Source organism: Lolium rigidum, chromosome 5, assembly GCF_022539505.1.
Source record: "Lolium rigidum isolate FL_2022 chromosome 5, APGP_CSIRO_Lrig_0.1, whole genome shotgun sequence".
Taxonomy (NCBI): domain Eukaryota; kingdom Viridiplantae; phylum Streptophyta; class Magnoliopsida; order Poales; family Poaceae; genus Lolium; species Lolium rigidum.
In genome coordinates, this window is record NC_061512.1 from 208,499,187 (window position 1) to 208,519,553 (window position 20,367).

At 46.7% G+C, this 20,367-nt stretch overlaps 1 protein-coding gene across 1 annotated transcript; it reads right to left on the reverse strand.

Annotated features, from left to right (window-relative positions):
• Positions 1-6,860: 6,860 nt before the first annotated feature.
• Positions 6,861-8,598, reverse strand: LOC124655255 (aspartic proteinase nepenthesin-1-like). The gene is made up of 2 exons (XM_047194179.1): positions 7,232-8,598; positions 6,861-7,192 (listed from the first exon to the last, which is right to left on the reverse strand). The coding sequence occupies exon 1, from the start codon at positions 8,596-8,598 to the stop codon at positions 7,240-7,242; it is 1,359 nt and encodes a 452-aa protein (XP_047050135.1). The 3' UTR covers positions 6,861-7,192; positions 7,232-7,239.
• Positions 8,599-20,367: the final 11,769 nt, after the last annotated feature.

Here is a 20,367-nt window from a genome sequence, read left to right on the forward strand (position 1 = left end):
TTGTAGATATTTGTTGTGGGGGGGATACTTGTATAGGATCATAGGATCAGTTCATAAAAATTGTCTTTACAAAATGCAAAAGAATCAGGAAAAAACTTTACAACATACCAATAGTTTGTATTTACAACTCAAAAAATAGCTCAAAACTCAATCTACATTTAGAGAAACAAAAATGATAAATTCTGTTGTGAATTGTGTCAACACGGGGTGAATAGTATCCCAAACTTATCTCTTTTTTTTTGTATCTCTAAATGTAGATCGAATTTGAAGCAACAAATTTTTGGGTTGCATATATAACACAGATGTGTGTTGTCACTTTTTTGATAATATTTGAATATTTATTTATATTAAAAAGATAGATCTCACATATCCTATTTAAAGCTAGATCCTATCCCCCTTGTTGTTGTGGATAGGCTCCCAGGTGTGTATGATTTCTCTAACATCTCTTTACTCTTAAGTTTATTTAGCCATTTTCTAAGTAAACTTTTGTTCTTTAATTCTTGTTACCTCCCAACCCAACGTGTTGCTTTGGTCTACAAATAGTTTTCCACTTAGTTAGCATATATGCTCTTCGCTCCGTGGTTGGGTTGGTTTCGGCAGAGGATTGACCATGCTTTGCAGTCTCCTTTCCCGTTGCTGATCTTGCCCTCTGGGCCACTGATAGGTTTTGGTGCGGCGGTGCAGGTTGCCGGCGGGTGGCGTGGGGCTGCTTGCATGACATGAATAAAGGTGATGGTCCTAGGATCCCTCTCACGCCATGACAATGATCTACTTGATGCATATCTCCATTGATCTGGCGGGAGTATCAACTTCCAGAAGGCTCCATCGATGAACTCCAAATGGACGACATGCCTGGAGATTGCCGGATCGGATGGTATTCGGTCAAGTGCGACCATGTTTTTTCCGACCTTTTGGTTTAAGATGGAGCGTGGCGAAGCTGTTGACATCATGTGATATGTCTTATGTTTCATGGTTAAGTCAGTCGCGAAGAATGGTGGTCCAATTACTGGTGGTGATGAGGAATTGGCTTTGGTGATTTGTGACTTGGAGCAGGGGGCAGCACAAGAGAAGTTCTGAGTCTAAACTTGCAGGGTGAGAATCCAAGTCTGGACTTAATTGGTCGTGCCTGGTAATGGTGACCACAAACTTTCTCTAGGGTGAAAACATATGATTTATAATCAAGGTGATGGCGGCACTTGTGTACTATTTTCTTCTTGGAGACGTCTCTTTTAGAGAAGATGGATTTCTGGTGATGTATTGGTGGTGTTTGGTTTGCTGCTACAAGGAATATATCTCTCTCTAACATGACTTTTCTTTTATGTAATTTTTTTGTTGTTTGCATTCGTATTACCATTTGGACACTGTGTTGTTGCACAGGTTGGGTGTAATTGGTATCTTTCTGATATTAATATATATTCTTTATCAAAAAATGTATTACTTTTCTGTCCATCACTTTTTCAAAAGAATCTTGTAGTGTTACTCTAAAAATAAACCGGGCGTATCGTACGTGCGCCACCGCCGAATGAAAAAGAGCCACCACCTCCACCTCCTACCCACTATAGATCGGTTCCCCCTCCTCCGACCGGCCTCGCCGGCGTTAGGAGCGGTGGGGAACCCGATCTATGAGTGGAGGTTTCAATAAAAGTGGTGCTTTTATATAAGATTAGGTTAGGGTTTTAGGTAGTCGTCTTCTTTTGGTTCCCAAATCAATGAAGATGATACCGTCTACAATAATTGATCTAGTGCCCACTTCTCGACGAGATCTTCCTCCCGACGTCAATGATGGTGTTGGAAGATTAAAGTTCTCTAGGTATGGTTCTTCGGATCTAGCTTCGCCGGATGGATCTAGGATATTTTATCATGGTTGCCGCGAGGATGTTTGTCCTCGTAATATTTGTCCCGGCTGCTACATCCTCGACAATGGTGATTCGTACTCTCGGGTTTCTGGCGATGTCGACCAAGCTGTTCGGTTGCTTTTCCCTGATATACTGGTGTTGGTACTCTTGTCGATGGTGATTTACTACTTCCATGGATGTGCACGTGCATGTAGTCTTGGCATATTGCGGCTGAAAAATATATAAAAGAATCTTCATTGGTATTTTCAGGTATGTGGTTTGGTATCTACCTTCGGCTGCCACTAGAAAAGTACAAGATTGTGTCATGGAAGAAGAAAGAGTTTGAAAACCTTGAAGATTTGTTGGTTTCTTTCATACTTTATTTCGTAATAGTTGAAGTTAGCTTGTGTCTCATTACCATGTATTATTTGTTACTATAAATATATGTGGTATTGATTGTAAAAAAAAATAAAGCAAAAGAGGTCACTCTTATGAATACCCAATTTTTTCTCTGCAAAAAAAGAAGAATAGGCTGGTGAGTATAAGTACTCATTTTCCGCAAAAGAGTTGCAATCTCTCACCATGTTTATTGCCCTCGTGTTCATTAGTAGAATGCCTCAGTTGAGCGGAATCACAGACACATTGTCGTGGTTGAGTTATCTTTCCTTTCTCGTGATTATGTGCCTCTCAAATTTAGGGATGATGCATTTTCTAAGGTGGATTATTTGATTAGTTCTCTTTCTAAGACTGATTATTCTCTTCTAGGATTTTCTTCTGAACGTGTTGGCTTAATCTTCGTGCCTATAATGCTCACAAATTCCAATTTATTTCTAAACCATGTGCCTTTCTTGGCCATTGTGGTCTTCATAAAGGCTTTTCATTCTTGGACATCTCTGGGGGTCATGTCTACATGACGTTCTATTCCCTGAGTCATGTTTCCCTTTGCCAATCTTCATCCCAGTGCATGTGCTTAATTGTGTGGTGAAATTTTAATTTCTCCATCGAATCTTCATTTTCCTATGCTTGTGGGGTCACAATTTAATGTTGATGCTAATACTGCTAATGATCAATATGTTGACTCTATTGTGTAGGAAACATATCATTTTATGTCAAATAATGATAGGGGTGCAAAGTATGGAGATGATTCCCCTACAACGGCACAATTTGCTCTAGTATCATTGGCGGATCCTCCTCCGATCATGCATACCAGGGAGCAACAACATCACACTAGATTTGCATGCCTCCCGCCATGTGGTGCCTCACTGTTCCCCTTGCTGCTGATTCATGTGTGCCCGCGATAACAACGAGTGTTGGGCCGGACACACTTTCTTTGCTATGCCCTGAATTTTCTGCACTGGATCTACTCCTTATGCGTCACCGAACGAATTATCTGGGTGTGTGTGTTACTCGGGAAAAAGAAATTCAAAAGGTAGTAACTAAATTAGTAATTACTGAGTCGTTGAAGCCCATGTATTTGTTTATGAATTCTTTGTAAGTAAATTCAACGGCTTTTTGGCTGCATTATTATTACAAGATCCTAAAAATGAAGGCAATGATGACAGTTGGTGCATGTACCTACTGAAGTGCACTTATAGTCGGTAGGTTCTCAACACTTGCTCATGCTATCTTTTGCCCTATAAAAGAGGAGTGGAAAGACCAAAATTGCTAAAGCAAAAAATAAGAGATGGCCATTCCTTATGAGTTATGTTGTATCGAACTGTTGTGGGCTTGTGATGCATTGGGATTATTTAGCTCGTTTCTGTTGTGATTGTGCGATCTTGTTCCACAACACACATGCACTCTTCTACTAGTATCATAGCACAACAAGCATCCCTTTGTAGAAACAAGGGAAGGCGAAGCACCACATTTGTTGAATGTCCAATTGTACTTGGTATCAGAGCCATCCTTTCACCCGTTACGCTATGAACAAAACTTTAAGTGCACTTTGTCGCAATTATTTACTTGACGAGGTTTCATACACCATGACTTCTGGTGGCACTACCACATCCGCTCTCCTCCCTGCTGCTAAACACATGCACCAATGATGCTTAAACTATGGGTGTCACCTTCTTCCTTCGCATAGTCCCTCCTCTCACTACCATCACTGCAAAAGAATAGGCATAGTAATTTTGAAAAATATGTTGCAACAAATTATCAGGGTGTACGTTTGGATATGCTATGTTTGATGGGGAAAATGATATTTTCTATGGCCCGTGTAAAAAAATAAATTTTGGTGACGCAAAGTAGGTTTTCATGAGAAAATCTTTTGTCTTTTTACATAAGCAACAAAAAAAGAAACAGAGACTATGATGTTTCGTTCTATCGACACCCACATGGACAAGAGACGGTAAATTTAGGGTATACTAACATCAGATACCTCAATTTAATTTCCAACAAAAAAAACCTTGCATCATTTGAACATGTGTAGCCCAAGTAATAATCGTTTTGGTGGGAGGTGTCCAAGCTATGAAGGATTAACAAATTTTAGAAAAGCTCCTCAATAACTCCTCAAGTTGACTAGTTTTCTAGAACATGTTTACACCTAAGCTGGTTACTTATCTTGCCTCCTTTCACACCTTAGCATGGGGTTGTCTCTTAGTATAAATAGGCTAGTGTTTCCTCTAAAGTTAGACTTTTGGCATTTCATATTCATAGACAAAGACATATATTCTCATCATGAGATTGGAGAGACCTTGATGCCCTTATTCCCGTGATTCCTAATGGATTTGCACCTAATTTGTGCTCCACGACTTAAACGCGGCTCTTTGTGGGTTAGAGTTCACGATTTCCTTGTGGATTGCACTTAGTTCGTGCTCCGGGACTTAAGTGTGGCTATGTGAGGGTAGTTCGCAAATTCCGGACAGGCGATTGTCTTAGATTGTAGAGTAGATTTAGCATCCTCTTCGACCGGTCATAATCTTTTTTTTTTTTTGCTTTTGCGTGCTTGCAACTATTTACCTCCTTGAGTCATGAAGATCGAGCCATATCTAAAATCACCTTCTTGCCCAAAGCCGGTGCATATCACCTCTCCTCTCTCACAGCTCTCCTTCTCCACTCTCTCTCTCTCTCTCACACACACGCGTCTGAGCTCATTTATGTTCCACCATTACTCCAAATCAGCTCAAATTTAAACGGTACATTTCAATTTGAATTTGGCTACATAATTTGCCTGTTTTTTCTATGAATTTTCCACAGCCTACAAACCAATTAAATCAATGACATAAATTGCATATTTGTAATAAGTTATTCAGATTCAAATATAGTTCACATCAACACTCAACCATATCCAAAGTGAGCACAAATCTGATGGTCTTCGGTGACATAACAAAATGATCACAAATTAAGTTCTTTAGTGAGTTTCCATTTCACAAATTAAAGACCAACATCAGCACATAGCATAAGTGTTTTTGTGAGTCCACATCTCACAAAATGACCAAAATCAATGCTTACAACTTGTTTAAGTTAGTTCTTTTTCTTGTTCCTTGGTGCTATATTCTTTGGAGTAGTCTTCTAGACATTTCTTGGTGACGACACCACATGCTCTAATGTTGCATCCTCAACCATAGACAAACTTTATGTTTCTCTATGAAATTTTGAAAACAAGAATAAAATTGGATATATTTTAGAGTATAAACATTAGGGTCACGATTGAGTGATTTGAGGGCTCAAACTTCGACATTCAATAATTGAAGGGAAAAAGTGAATTTTCTTTCCTTACTTTATTTTTGGATCTTGAGACAGAAATTTAAATTACTTTTTTTGTTTCCAAATAAGAGAGAAAAATAAAAAATGATTGAATATTTCTTTAACAATTTAATTTCAAGCATACACGCTGGAAGCTGCATCAGACTTCATAGAAAAAGAAGCAAAGACTGCCGATACAACGCCGAAGGCAACCCGATACAAACAAGCGCCGCCGCATGGTTCATAACTCAACAACCAAACGACAAGAACTTGCCTTGCATTAAATCTATGAGACGACACACAAGACCGCATCACACCCGAAGAAGGGAACTTCATAGGCCGACTCCAACTCCCGTATGGCACAAGCCAACGCACTGCCCTCCCATAAGCACCTAAGAGTCGGTGAGTGAACGGCAGGACTGCACCAGGCTAAAGGAGGCGCCGACCAAGAAGTGATGGCGATGGTGTACATAGCGCCCCGGAAGCCCACGGTCGGAGCAACGACTCTAGTTGGTGCACCGATGACTCCCCGAACAACCTAGGTGGCGCCTCCAAGGAGGAAACAACATAGCTGCCCCGTTGCCTCCAAGGAGAGAACGACATAGCTACGCCGCCGCCCGGTCTAATTACTAGATCCGGGCTTTCCCTCGGTGCTCGGGCGAGGAAGTCGAACATCACCATGATGATGCCTTCAAGAAGGTGATGGTGCCCGCAGGTGTCGCCGTCGTCAGCTTGACATGGGGATTTCGCCCCAGCACTTGCCGTCAACCCCAAAGCACCTCCTTCATGTGCCATAAGGAGCTGATTAAGCCCAACGACGAGAGGCGATCCCGGTCTGCTATCATCGGAGAAGGAGGAGCAGACCACACTCCCACCGCAACTCCACCGAACGGGTGCTGGATGGTCATGATCCAGCCAGCCGCCGTCACCTCCACGGTGCTCACCTATCGACGCCATCAGGCACTACCACGCCCAACTGCAGCCATGGGCCTAGAGCCGCATGCCCGCCAAAGCCCATCTAGGCCAAGCGGCCCCTAAGCTCGTGTCTGCAGCCATAGGGAGGCTTCCGTCACGGGGCGGACTGTGTCTCCACCGCCATCGTCGAGACGCGCGCATCGCCAGAGCTCCGTAGCACCTAGATGCCGCGCTGCTGCCAGAGAGAAACGCCACCACCGCACGACGGAGAAAACCCCACCGCCGACTTCCGGACATTGCCCGGGGAGACCTTTGGCGGCGGCGGGACGGAGCGGGGCGAGGGTGGAGGGGCCCTGAGACCGGCGGCGCGGTCGGGACTCGTGTCTCCTATGGTTGACGACTCAAGGGTTGGAGATATTTCCCAAATTTGAAAAAGGAAAAAGTCTTTTTCAAACCCTCAAGTTGTAGTGGTTCGCCAAATCCAACCTTCAACTCAAAATCCCGGTCGTTTATACCTGAACTATCTTATCCCAGTCTAAACCGAATGCATGATCTCCTTTATGTGCAACTATTGGTTTGGTGACATGTGACACGTGCGCAACTCTGTCCATTCAGCCAAGATTTGACCTTATGGAATCTGTAGCAAAAACATGTTACCACTTTATTACAGCTCTGTTTCCTTGCGTCTCTGTTTATGCGCATGCTGATCTCCTTTGAATGCATGCGCGTTACCTTAAAACCTACAGTATGTAACTATGTATGGATCATTGAGCAGACGGCAGACGTTAGCATGGTCGCGCGCGCGTCAGCAGTCCGCCGGAGCGAACGACAATGTTTCCGCCTCGAGATCGTAGAGCACGCGCATGTCCTGCTGCAGGAAGTTGCCTATCGTGGAGCCCGAGTCGCCGGAGTCGGCCAGGAGGAGGCACAGGCTCCCTCTTCTCTGGTCGTCCAGGATGTAGTTCCGCCGCGGCAGGTCGAGGTCCGCGCCCTCGAAGTGGAACACCATCCTCGGCACCGGCACCGGCGGCCCGCGCCTCCGCATGGGCGCCGTCGCGAAGCACACGCCGTCGTCCGGGCCGCTGCTGTTCGCGAACGGGAGCCTCAGCTGTGCGCGGAACGCCCTCACGACCTCGGTCAGCACGGCCGCCGGGAAAAGCGTGAGCGCCGTCCCGGAGTCGACGATGACCCCGCCGGAGCCGTCGGCGGGGCTGAGCGCGAACGCCGAGAGCGGTATCCGCAGCCGCCTGGTGCCGACCGTGACGCCGGTGAAGGGCACGTAGTAGAAGGTCGGGTTGTGAGGGCTCTGCAGGAGCCTGGTGGTCTGGACGGGGCCGCTGGCGTCGTCGTAGACGCCGGCGGTGAGGGAGCCGAACAGGAGGGTGCTCTTCCTGGCGCTGGCGTAGGGCGTGAGGCAGTAGGAGAAGCGGCGGATGGACATCTGCGACACGAGCGAGAGCGGGTTCCGCCCGAAGCCGACGATGCCGGAGCCGTTGTTGAGGCTGCCGATGTTCATGCTGCCGCAGCCGAACCCGAGCAGGGCACTCACCCTCTCGCCGGACGACGACGAGAAGGTGAACCGCTCGGTGGCGTAGACGCCCAGCGTGGTGGTCCCGTCGCCGTAGTTGTACCGGTAGGTGCACGTGTCCGGCCTCTGGCAGGCGTGGTGCAGGATCTCGCCGCAGAGCTGGCCCGAGCACCGCATGGGCTCGTACGACGACGACGCGCCCGGGGTGAAGAGCGGGTCCGGCTGCGGGAGGCAGCTTGCGCACGGCGCGCACTGCGTCCAGATGAGGTCGCTGCCGGTGTCCAGCAGCGCGGACACGGGCTGCGGCGGCGTGCCGATGGCGAGGTCGACGAGGTACTCGAGGTCGCCCGACGGGCGCACGGCCACGCCAGGCTGCTGCTGCTCCTCCGCGCTCTTGCCGGCGTGGCGCCCGTTGTTTCCGCTCCTCGCCACGGAGAGCGCCGCCGCCCTCGCCTTGCTGCGCCGCATGGCGCGCCTGATCAGCTCGCGCCTCGACATCTGCTTCCCGGCGTCCACGTGCGTCAGGTCGACGCGGACGTCTCCGGCGAAGGCCGCCGTACTGTCCGGCGGCGCGGAAGCGTAGACCGACGCCGCGAGGAGCAGCGGCAAGGCTAGCGCCACCACTGCTTGCTTCATGCTTACGATTAAGCTAGCTCGATCGAATACTATCTAGTTTGCGCGGCAAGGCGTCCCATTATATACCCACGATACTCTTGCACCTTCCGGATGCAAACACGCATCGAACGCGAGCTGCAGCGCACGAAAGCAACCGCCATGGCCAAGACGATGGTCCATGCTCGCGGCTTTAGAAAATTCTCTTATCAATGGTGGATGAAGCACCAAAGTAGGGGAATGCCCTTTGGTCTGTCTCGGGCCGGGGCATCACTCGCGCCAACAGTTGGGCGACCTGTACCTCACCAAGCTGCGCGCGACATACCCGTACACCACTAGATCACGGCTAGAATTCTTGATGTGACCGCCGAACTTAGAGGGAGATTCTGGGCAGAAATGCTAATTACCGGTGAGAGAAAAGCTCGGGCGCCCCTAGCAATGCGCGCCGCCGGATTCCTGCAAGAGATCAAATATTCTAGAGCTGCATAGAATCGATGTCCGGATCTAATTCGAACCTAATCTTAGCTTTCACGAACAAGATAAATTATTACTACTCACTCGATCTAGCATATGCCTGATGTAAGCAATCTATTGCAAGATGGCGTCATCAACTGTTCCCAAGTGTGCGGTTCTTTTACCTCAAAAAAAAAAAAGTGTGCGGTTCTTTCCTATAACACACCGTCTCGGCTGCCCACCACCAAGTTTATCAGTATCCAGATACTAGGTAGTATTGTTTTGTTGTCAGATATTACCGTATCGTAGAAAGGTTATCAGTATCAGGATACTAGGTAGTATTGTTTTGTTGTCAGATATTATCATATTGTAGAACCGTATCGTAGTATCAAGATACTATGAAATTTATTTTTATTAAAAATATATATTAATGATGTATCTTAAACAAATTTAAATTTAATCTTTAATTTTTAGCATGTTCTATGTCTTTCATAGTCTCATCATGTAAATGATGTATTTAAATAATACTGTAAATATGTGATAACTCATCCAATGCACGATACAAACATAACTAATAATGAACCCATGAAACAAAAGAATGTGTACGCTTAACAGTCGGTACAAACAAATGGCTATGCATGTTACTGCTTTCTTGCACATACAAACTTCTTTTGATACCCATCTCGCCTAAACTTATTGAGTTTGTATTGTTTAAATAATTAGTTAGCCTTGAGACTAAAAAATAACTTTTGCTTTTTTAGCTTACGGTAGCGTTGTTTTTTAGCATAAGCGTGGGATCATACGGTATTGCTTTTATATCGGGATTCTAAAGATACCATGATACGTATCGGGTTATGACTGCCCAGATTAAGATGCCAGCATGATACGTATTGATTGGCCACGATAGTATCATAAAATTATAAAATACTACGATACGTTCGGGATACCGAGAACCATGGGCACCACTTAGTGTGATCGTGCACGCGCTGGGTTAAATTTGTTGCACGAGATATCTCGAGATGACATCTTCAGGTAACTGAACTACATACGTGGCTTGGAAGTTGCAACCTGCTGAACTTAAGAACTAAACAAATTAAAGCATATATTTGTGCTGGCAGCAGTAGTGCAGGCCGCCGTCGATACCCCGGTTCCATCTGCTGCTCGACACGGAATGAATTATGCCTTCCTTTGCAGAATGGGATGTTGGCTGGTCTGATGCTGATGTGACATGAGTGGGTATGTGGGTATGTTCTGGAAGGTCAGTCACAAAAACACATGTGCGGTAAACGGCGACTGCAAATGCAGCCAGACATCAAAGACCAGACGGCCATCAGCTAGCTATGATCTTCACACATGTTGCAGTGAAAGGTTTGGAAAAGGAAGATACTGAAGGAAAGATTGCATTTTCATTCAAGCCATCAGACAAACCGAACCAGTAAGAAAATTCCCCGAAACCATCATAAACGAACCGAACCAAGGAGGTACGAAAGCAATCGTGCACTGATGTGACATGGGCCAACTGATTGAATTCTCCCCCGCTTTTCTGAAAGGATTGCAGTGCTGGCCATAACATAAAAAAAATGTCATTCGCCGCATCAGAAGCCTCAGTCGAGTACTGAGTGATGACTTGATCTATCAGAAAGGATTGCAGTGTTGATCTATCAAAACCAAGAAATGTCACTCATCTGGGTTGGTCGCGGCGACGCAACCTAGCTAAAATATGCATCTCGGATGCGTCTCTGCGGATGCTGCGGACGTGCCGAGTGTCCGCTCGCGTCTAGCGGATGTTTTGTCGGGCCCGCCTAGCGGTGACCCAGGCTCGATGCGTCTTCTCGGGCGCCGAGGCGTCGCTTCGGCAGTATGCGGCCACGTTAATGGCGATGCCTCACGTGGCGCGTGACCACCGCCTACCTCTGCGCACGAAGTAATGGCGATGCCACGCATGCCCCGGCCATCGCCTGCTCCGGCCTATATAAACAGGGGTGCGCGTATCTCATCCCCTCCCACACAAAACCCTAGCCTTCGCACAACCTCCACCTTTGTCACGAGCAGCGCCAGCCGCGGCCAGGCTACCGCGCCTCCACCTCCGACACCACCTCCCCTAGTCGAGAGCTCCAACGAGGAGTTGGAGGACGACGAAAGCAGCGACAACGTCCTTGACGCAGCCAGGGGCGCGAAGTTCATGAATGACGCGGAGCAGGAAGCAGAGGAGGAGCGGACGGCCCACGCGGCGTTCGACGCCGAGATGGAACGCCGCAGGGAGGCGGCCGCCGCAGAGGACGACTCCTCCGACATCTCATGGTCATCTGATGACCCTGACGCGCCTACCCAGGAGGAGAGGGCAGCAGAGCAGAGGGCGTTACTCGACTCCTTCGAGACGCTCAAGAAGGCCGAGGATGCCGCGAACGAGACGGCAACATCTTCTAGAGTACGCGGCGGCACACCGAGCTCTAGCGGCCACATGACGGGCGGCGGAGAAGCAGACGAGGGAGGGACGCAACGACGGGGCCGGGCCGTCGGGCAGCAAGTAGCCTAGGGCTTGTATCGACAGTAGTTTTTAGTATATCATGCTTTTTAACTATTATTAGAAAACAAAAATAGGTCACCCCGCTGGAAGCACACTCAGACGCAAATAGACGCGCGATCAAAATATATCCGCGGAGCGAGACAAACGGACGGCGTGCGACCATTTTTGAATGTCCGATATGCGGCGCCCTGGTTGGTGATGCCCTTAATGCCTAATCCTACAGTTGATATGGTATCACAGAGCTTGGATGCCTGGTCGCTTTGTTCTTTGTGCGAAAGGTGCATTATCATCTTTCATATCGTAGCCATCTGAAAAAAGCTTTCGTACCGCAAAGGATCGATAAACCCATGAGCAAACATCACAAAACAGCAAAAAATGGGGATAGGATTTCACAAAAAAAAAAAAAACAGAAATCCACAACGCATAGGACAAGTTGTTTCGAAGAACCCAAATCTCAAGATTTAGTCTATTTAACAGCGTTTTTGACATTCTGTCTCACTAGTCAGTTCCACGTGAAAAGGGGTCGGTTTCTCTCTCTCTTTTTTCTGAAGGACCGAACTTGGACCGAACCGTTCAGAATCAGAAGTATGACTCTTCTAACTTTCAACAGACAATAGTTTAAAATTTTGAACTTTTTCTCAAAATGTGGAAAATTCCAATAACTTCTCCTCCCACTGAACTCAGATTAAGATAAATAGCGACTTAAGGTTGTTTTGAAAACATTCAAATTTTCGTTAAATTTTGGCCAAAAGTTATAAAAACTACGACAGCTTCCAATCGGCTTGGCAGGATGATTTGAAAGTTTATCACTTGAATCACTAGATGTATTTTCAATTATTAATTATTTTATAATTTTAAAAAAGCTTACTTTTAGAACAAACTTTGGCCAAAAGTTACAAAAAAAACTGCAAACAACTGGGCAAAATGAGCTCAAAATATTCCAACTAGCTCGGTAAGTGAGTTTGAACTATTGGTATTTAAAAAAATATGAAATGATAAGCCGAAAGTAAAATATGTGAAATCTTTGAAGGGACATTGTTCAAGTCCGGTTTAGTTTGCATTAAAAACACAGAGAGAGGCGCCACCAACAGTGTCGGATCTAGGATAGGCAACTATTTGTTTCCCAATGTCACAAACATAACAGAACATTGAGCAAGTATTTAGTTTTCTATAGAATGAAGAAAATAAATTTATAAAGTCGCACAAGTATCATAAATTCAGTGATTATGGCTCAAATTTGCATATAAGAATATTACATGACCGCTATAATTTTAAAAAATATAGCAACACTACTTATTCTTTTGAGGATATCACTTCCTCATTGCCATGAAAGTCTCAATTATATCATCATCATTTATCTTGAAGAAAGTATCTTGCTCAATGAATGTGATCATACAATCATCCAAAAGACTATCATCCATCTTATTCCTCAACTTATGTGTCACTAAATTCCTTGCGGAAAACACTCTTCAACACTTGCCATTGCCACTAGTAGAAGAAATACCAATTTGAAAAGAGAGTAGCCACATCATGAACAATGTGCCTCCTTGTTTCAACAAGCATGAATGATAGCTCAAAAAGATGTTTTAGGCCTTTGAAGTTCTCATATTTTCTCATGTCACCAATGTAGTTAACAAGCTGTGTCTCAGGTCTTATCAAATCAGCATTTAAAATATCCCTAGGATAAAATTCAGGAAGTCTACGTACCTTCTTTGCATCAAAAGAAGCAAATAACTCGATTCAATGCTACCATACAACAAGTAACTCCATATTGACGTCATCAAACAGACTGTCAAGATCTTGTCAATAACACTAGTGTATACTTTTCTTCTAAAATGATCATCATTAGTTTGTTGTGAAGAAAACCGTGTCGATCTCCCATAAGGCACATAATCACCATCCAGTGAAGGAACTTGGATGCATGTTCATTGCAAAATGAATCACATTTTGATAGAATGGATCCAACCCACAGGCCCGGCCCAAGGGGGGGAGGGGCCCAAGAAAATCAGGGGCCCTCCAGATATAGGTTTATACTACTAGGCCCATACAGGGTTGGTTCTTAGGCTCCCAGGGAGGTGCTACCCACCGAGCTGGTCGGTGCCGATCGGGTTACCGCACACCCCGCGCGCCCCACGTTACCAACTGGGCCGCAGCCCAACAACAGGTAAGCCATTTTTTTCGTTTCTTTTTGTTTTCTGCTGTTTGTTTTCTTTTTTAAAAGACATCTTTTTTAAAAATCTGAACATTTTTCAAATTTTAATATTTTTCAAATTAAGAAGAAATCACTTTTTAAAAATCTGAACATTTTTCAGATTTGAAATTTTTCTAATTTGAAAAAAAAATTCTATGAACAATTTCAAAATTTGAACATTTTTGAATTTGAACAAATTTATATTTGAACAATTTTCAAATTTGAAATATTTTCATATTAGAACAATTTTCGAATTTGAACAAATTTCGAATATGAACGATTTTCGTATTTGAACAATTTTTGAATTTGAACAGTTTTCATATTTGAACAATTTTCGAATTTTATTAATTCTCAAAATTGAACGTTTTTCAAATTTAAACATTTTTCGTATATAGACTTTTTCAATTTAAACAAAAAAAATAAACAGAAAGAAAAGAAAATAAAACAGAAAACAGAAAAAAAAAGAAAAAAAAAGAGAAAACGAAAGCGAAATCGAAAAACCGCTAAATGGGCCAGGCCCAATACCCGACCAGGGTGTGCGGCAACCGCATCGGCACCGACCTGGTCGGTGTATAGGACCGGCCGGCTCCCAGGCTGGAGAAGAAAGCTCAGCTGGGCCTTTTTTGGTCACCAACGGAAAAGAATTCTATCGAGCGAGGCGTCGAGTCCGGCCCTCGTACGTATACGTATACGATTCGGTCCGATCCGATACTATTTTACCGATGCCCCGGCTGAGGCTGTTCGTGAACTCGTTCAATTCGATCGCTCCCAATTCTCCAAGCTCCAACTCGCTTGGCCGGCCGGTCGGCCGCTCGCTGATTCCTTCAGACTTGCTCGCTGAACGTAATCAGCCTAGGCAGGACTGCAGGAGACAACAAACCGGTATAGTCATCTAATATCTGAAATTCTGATTCTTGATGCTCTGGCTATAGGTAGTCTATATGGCCCTATGCCCTAATTTCTGTTACAATTTGACTCAAAGAACATGAAGCTAGTGTTGAGCATATTACCGGCATGGTCCGTTGGAAGGAACTGAGAACTAGACTGAGCAAACATGAAACAATTGATAAGGAGTTGCAGCATGAGATCACAAAGGAGAAGGACCGCATAAGGCAAGTTTTACTAAGAATAGTTGCTGTTGTGAAGTTTCTTGGTAAACGTAATTTGGCTTTTAGAGGATCCAATGAGCAGCTTTACAATGATCAAAATGGTAATTTCTTAGCTTGTGTTGAGATGATTAATTGCAGAATTTGACATGGTAATGCAAGACCATCTTAGACGGTTTCAACACAAAGAGATTAGAAATCAACTCATTCTGAATTTTATGACTAAGAACCAACCCTGTATGGGCCTAGTAGTATAAACCTATATCTGGAGGGCCCCTGATTTTCTTGGGCCCAGGGCGGCCGCCCCTCCCGCTCCCCTTGGGCCGGGCCTGGATATAATGTGTGTGTTTAAACACTGTGATAGTGTTCGTATTGTTGCTTATAACTATGGAAATATTGTAATTTGGTGAAAATATTGGGTGCCGGCCGTATAGGGTGCGCCGGTGTGGGATGTGCTTCTCTAGCGTTTGGTTCATAGACACATACGTATGGGATGGGATGGGATGGATTTTGGAGGATGGGATGGCTCAAATTAGATGATCCCATTTTCTGTTTGGTTTCAGGCATCTAAGGTGGATGGGATGGAATATGCTTAATTAATGACTGATGAAAACGGATAAGTATGACATTAATAGAGCGGTTAAACCATAATTAACGGGCTCCTTTTCTATTTGTGGCCGAGGCCGAACCTAGCGAGGTCGCCGCTCGCTCAGGCCTAGCGACGTCGCCGCCCCGCTCGCCTTGCCGTGGCCGTGCGGGTACCGCCGGCTGTGAAGACCGAGCAGGGATCCGCGATGCTGGTGTGCGGGCGCCGCCGGGATGTGAAGATGGAGTCGAGATCCGCGATTGAGCACGCCGACATCGCCATCTCGCCCCTCTCCGTCTGCTTCATTGACCGCCGCCCAGTTCAACGCATCGTCGCCCAAATTCGAGGCTCCGCCCAGCAGGCTGATGTCAAGGATCCGTCGATGCGGGGAGATGCGGGGCAGCGAGCTCAAATGGCGGGCAACGGCGAGCTCCGGTGGGGACCGAAGCAAAGCTCCAACTGCGACCTATCAGCGGCTCCACAAGAACATCTACGTTCATGGAGATGAGGAAGCTCGAAGAGGTGGGAAGGTAGACAATCATGAGCGACGGCCCGGCTCGCGACGGTACAGTAGGAGCGGCGGCACAATGCGCCGCGGCCCAATCAAAGGGGCAGCCGGCCTTGGACGGGATGGTGGAACGACGACGAGCGAATTAGGAAAGGGAGAGATAATTAGGCTGCCATCCACAAAATTAGAAAAGATGGATGGAGAGGTTCGGCCGATTTTGAGGGATCAGCTGCTCCACCATTTTTAGGGAATATTCCCTCAGGTGGATGGTACCATCCCTCTTACTTTACAAGCAAACACATGCAAAAGGAGGATCATCCCATCCCATCCCTCTCTTGGTCTAGAACCAAACACACGCTAAACTAAGGAGCTTCTGCTAGCACGTCCTATGCAGCTGTGACGACTGGCTATTATGAGACAGCTCGAGCCAATATGTAGGAATGTCGGAATTTTGCAAGTAAAAACAAGGGGAGACGACTCAGCTCAAGAATCAGTTCAAGATGTCATTTGTAGGCGAGCATATACTATATTCATGTCACATTTGAGCTGATCATGACATTTCATTTGGATTAATTCTTGACAAATCTCCACAAGAAATTACTAGTTCTTGGAAAATATATTTGGACACAGCACACAGCATAGAAATTACTGCTCATCACTCTCTTTAACCTGGGCTACATACCTCTACATAGCATATTTTGCCTATCAATATCTGCTTTTTTCCCGTGGAGAAACATGCAGTCGCCACACTGCAACCACCATACTTCTATAGCTAAACATCCACACCCCCTTCTACGATGTCGGTCGCCCTCTGTTGGGCGGTTCATTCCTTGCCGGTATAAAGCTCATGCTCTCTTACATGCATGCGATGGCACGAAACCAATCCTTACGCGTTCTAACAATAATGCAGGAAACCCTAGCAGCGCCCAGCCCCAAAACAATGTTGTTCGATGTCCTCGCAGAATGGCTAGATCTCATCCCCACGGTGCGGGAGATCAGTTGCGCGTCCGTCTACCCCTTGCCGGCATCTACGTGGGTGAGCGTGACCGGGAAGCCGAATCCACCATCATAATGCGAAGCAGCGACGAGCAGCGAGGACTGGATTAAGGGAAGTAGGACGAGCAAGACCACCGGGATGCTTGCCATTTTGGAGCAGTCGTGGCGATGCTGCAAGCTGCTGATGATGGAGCCATCGCCGGACGACGCCATCGCCAGGCAGAGGTTCCCGGTGCTTCCATCGATGATCATGTAGTTTTCCAGCGGCATCTCCATGTTGGCCCCTTTGAAGTGGAAGATGAGCTCCGGCATGGTCACCATCTTCCGCGACTCCAAATATTTCATCGACGACGCAACAGATATGCCCAAGGATTTTCAACGCCGACGCAAGGATCTGTTAATGCGAATTGTGTTTGACGCACTACAGGAGAGCAGGTCATTGCCGTGCGAGCAAATTGGACGGCAAAGGGGGTTATTTGCACGGCAAAGGCGTTGCCGTGCGAAGCCGCACGGCAAAGACCGCACGGCAATGCCTAGCCCGGCAACGTCGTCGTTGCCGTGCGCATCACCAAAATTGCACGGCAAAGACTTTGCCGTGTGTCCCTACCTTTGCCGTGAGCCAAGACCCTCTGCCGTGCAGCGTCTCATTGCCGTGCGCCGACCGCCCTCTGCCGTGCGGCCTCTCGTTGCCGTGCGCCACGCCTGTACTTTGCCGAGTGTTATCACGGCAGCACACGGCAAAGTTTTGTGGCTAGACAAAAAAAACAGAAAATGGCCGAGCTTGCGGCCAGGATAGAGGGGTTGTCACTGCCAGAGGAGGCGCACCGCCGCGAGGTAGGGAGGGGGAAGCGGCAGGTGAGAGAGGGTGGGGTTCTACGGGCGGCGCACGGTCAAGGTGGGGGCTGGCCACGGCGTGCGGTCGAGGTAGGACCAACGACGACGGCGACGAACAGGAAGTCCTCGGGCCGGCCAGCGTCGTGGAAGTCCTCGGGTCGGCACAGCCGCGACGGGAGGGGACGTGGTGAAGGCGGTTGTCCTGCTAGGTGCGGCGCAGACGAGGAGCTGCAGCGTGGACCGGACCCCTGCGCGCGCCGACGAGGAGGCTTGGAGACGAGGAAGAGCTGCAGCGAGGAGCGGCGGCGCAGAACGGAGCGGAGAGGAGACGTGCTCGTGGCCGAGCTGAGGCGTGGAGCGGCGGCGCGGAACGGAGCGGAGAGGAGACGTGCTCCTGGTCGAGCTGAGAAGTGGAGCGGCGGCGCGGAACGAGGCGTGCAGCTGCAGCAAGCGTGGAGGCTGCGGACGCACGCGAGGAAGAGATGCAGCTCTGTATCGTGGGAGAAGACAAGGCTGGTGAGGAGGAGAGGATAAGGATTGGTGAGGATTATTTTTTTAATCTAGTTGGTTGGCAGGGAATACATGGAATGCTGAACGTCCGATTTTAGATGATCCAACGGTTACCAGTAGTGATCCGAGTAGTGATCCGTGGGATGCAGGCTTAGACCAATCAAAACAAAGGATCTTTGCCGTGTGCCAGCTCTCTTTGCCGTGCGCCAATGCACGGCAAAGACTCTTTGCCGTGCGCTAATGCACGGCAAACCTTTATTTCTTTTAATATTCACCATTTCATTTGTAACCAACATTCAGTTTTATTTCAAAATTATATTAAACCTATTTTCAACAATTGTATTATTCAATAATGTCTTCATCATGCTTTTTAAAAAACTATAGGAGGTGGAGCCTCGATCGGATAATCTCGGTGTGCCGCCGTCGGGGACTTAGAGCATCTCCAGCCGCGAGAGGGAAGGCAAAATATGCAAACCAAATTAGAGACGTCTAACTTGTTTTTGCAGGGTTTGGTGATGTGATATGGCCATAATGTGATGATGAATATGTATGAGATGATCATTATTGTATTGTGGCAACCGGCAGGAGCCTTATGGTTGTCTTTAAATTTCATGTTGAGTAGTATTTCAAAGTAGTTGTAATAGTTGCTACATGGAGGACGATCATGAAGACGGCGCCATTGACCTTGACGCTACGCCGACGATGATGGAGATCATGCCCGAAGATGATGGAGATCATGTCCGTGCTTTGGAGATGAAGATCAAAGGCGCAAAGACAAAAGGGCCATATCATATCACATATGAACTGCATGTGATGTTAATCCTTTTATGCATCTTATTTTGCTTAGATCGCGACGGTAGCATTATAAGATGATCCCTCACTAAAATCTCAAGATAATAAAGTGTTCATCCTTAGTAGCACCGTTGCCAAGACTTGTCGTTTCGAAGCATCTCGTGATGATCGGGTGTGATAGAATCAACAAGTGCATACAACGGGTGCAAGACAGTTTTGCACATGCGGATACTAAGGTGGCCTTGACGAGCCTAGCATGTACAGACATGGTCTCGGAACACGTGATACCGAAAGGTAGAGCATGAATCATATGGTTGATATGATGAACATTTTGAGTGTTCGCCATTGAAGTCACACCTTTTCTCGTGATGATCGGGTTTAGGTGCGGTGGATTTGGTTCGTGTGATCACTAAGACAATGCGAGGGATATTGTTTTGAGTGGGAGTTCACCTAGATTTTTAATTATGATGAATTAAAATTTGAACTCAATTTGTCATAAACTTAGTCTAAACTATTGCAAATATATGTTGTAGAGATGGCGTCCCCAATCAATTTTAATCAGTTCCTAGAGAAAGAGAAACTTAAGAGCAACGGTAGCAACTTTTAGAACAAACTTTGGCCAAAAGTTACAAAAACAAAAAAAAACTTCAAACAACTGGGCAAAATGAGGTTAAAATATTCCAACTTGCTCCTCTGGTTGAAGTAGCGGAGCTTCAGCTTGGCAAAGGCGGACAGTCTGCCAGCTACGGGGAATTTTCTTCAGCGGCCAGGCGCGCGCAACAACGGGTGGCCGGTGCAATCTCACTATATACCAACATGAATAATGGATGCCTGAGAACAAGGAGTTGAATACTGACCTGATTGTTAGATGGAGAAGAGCTCGCCCGTCGGCCTTCCGGCCAGTCCACAACGCCTTGTCGGCGAACCGGCGCCGTCGCTTGCGCCCGTTGGTCACCACTCCACTCATCGGCCAGCCATGGTGCTCACTCTCACTCTCCTCTCCTCGACAAGTAAAAGTCAAAGTCTAAGTTATAGTCACACGCGCAATCCACACGCGGTGTGTTGCGAATGACTCGTATATATAGAACTGAGGGAGGTTGAAGAAGAGAGGATAAGGTGCTACGATGGAGAGGATGGACAGCTTAGATGAATCGTGATGGGCAGCCAAGATGGATTATGCCATGGATTGGTGACTTGGCATCCCTTCTCGTAAAACAAAACACATCCCAATACATAAATGGTGTGACCCCTTGAAAAACATGCTTGGTGCGAGCCCCGAGTAGCCATCCA

Bases quoted from the DNA above. Each gene is read 5' to 3' on its own strand.
- LOC124655255 (XM_047194179.1), bottom strand. From the start codon at position 8,598: ATGAAGCAAGCAGTGGTGGCGCTAGCCTTGCCGCTGCTCCTCGCGGCG.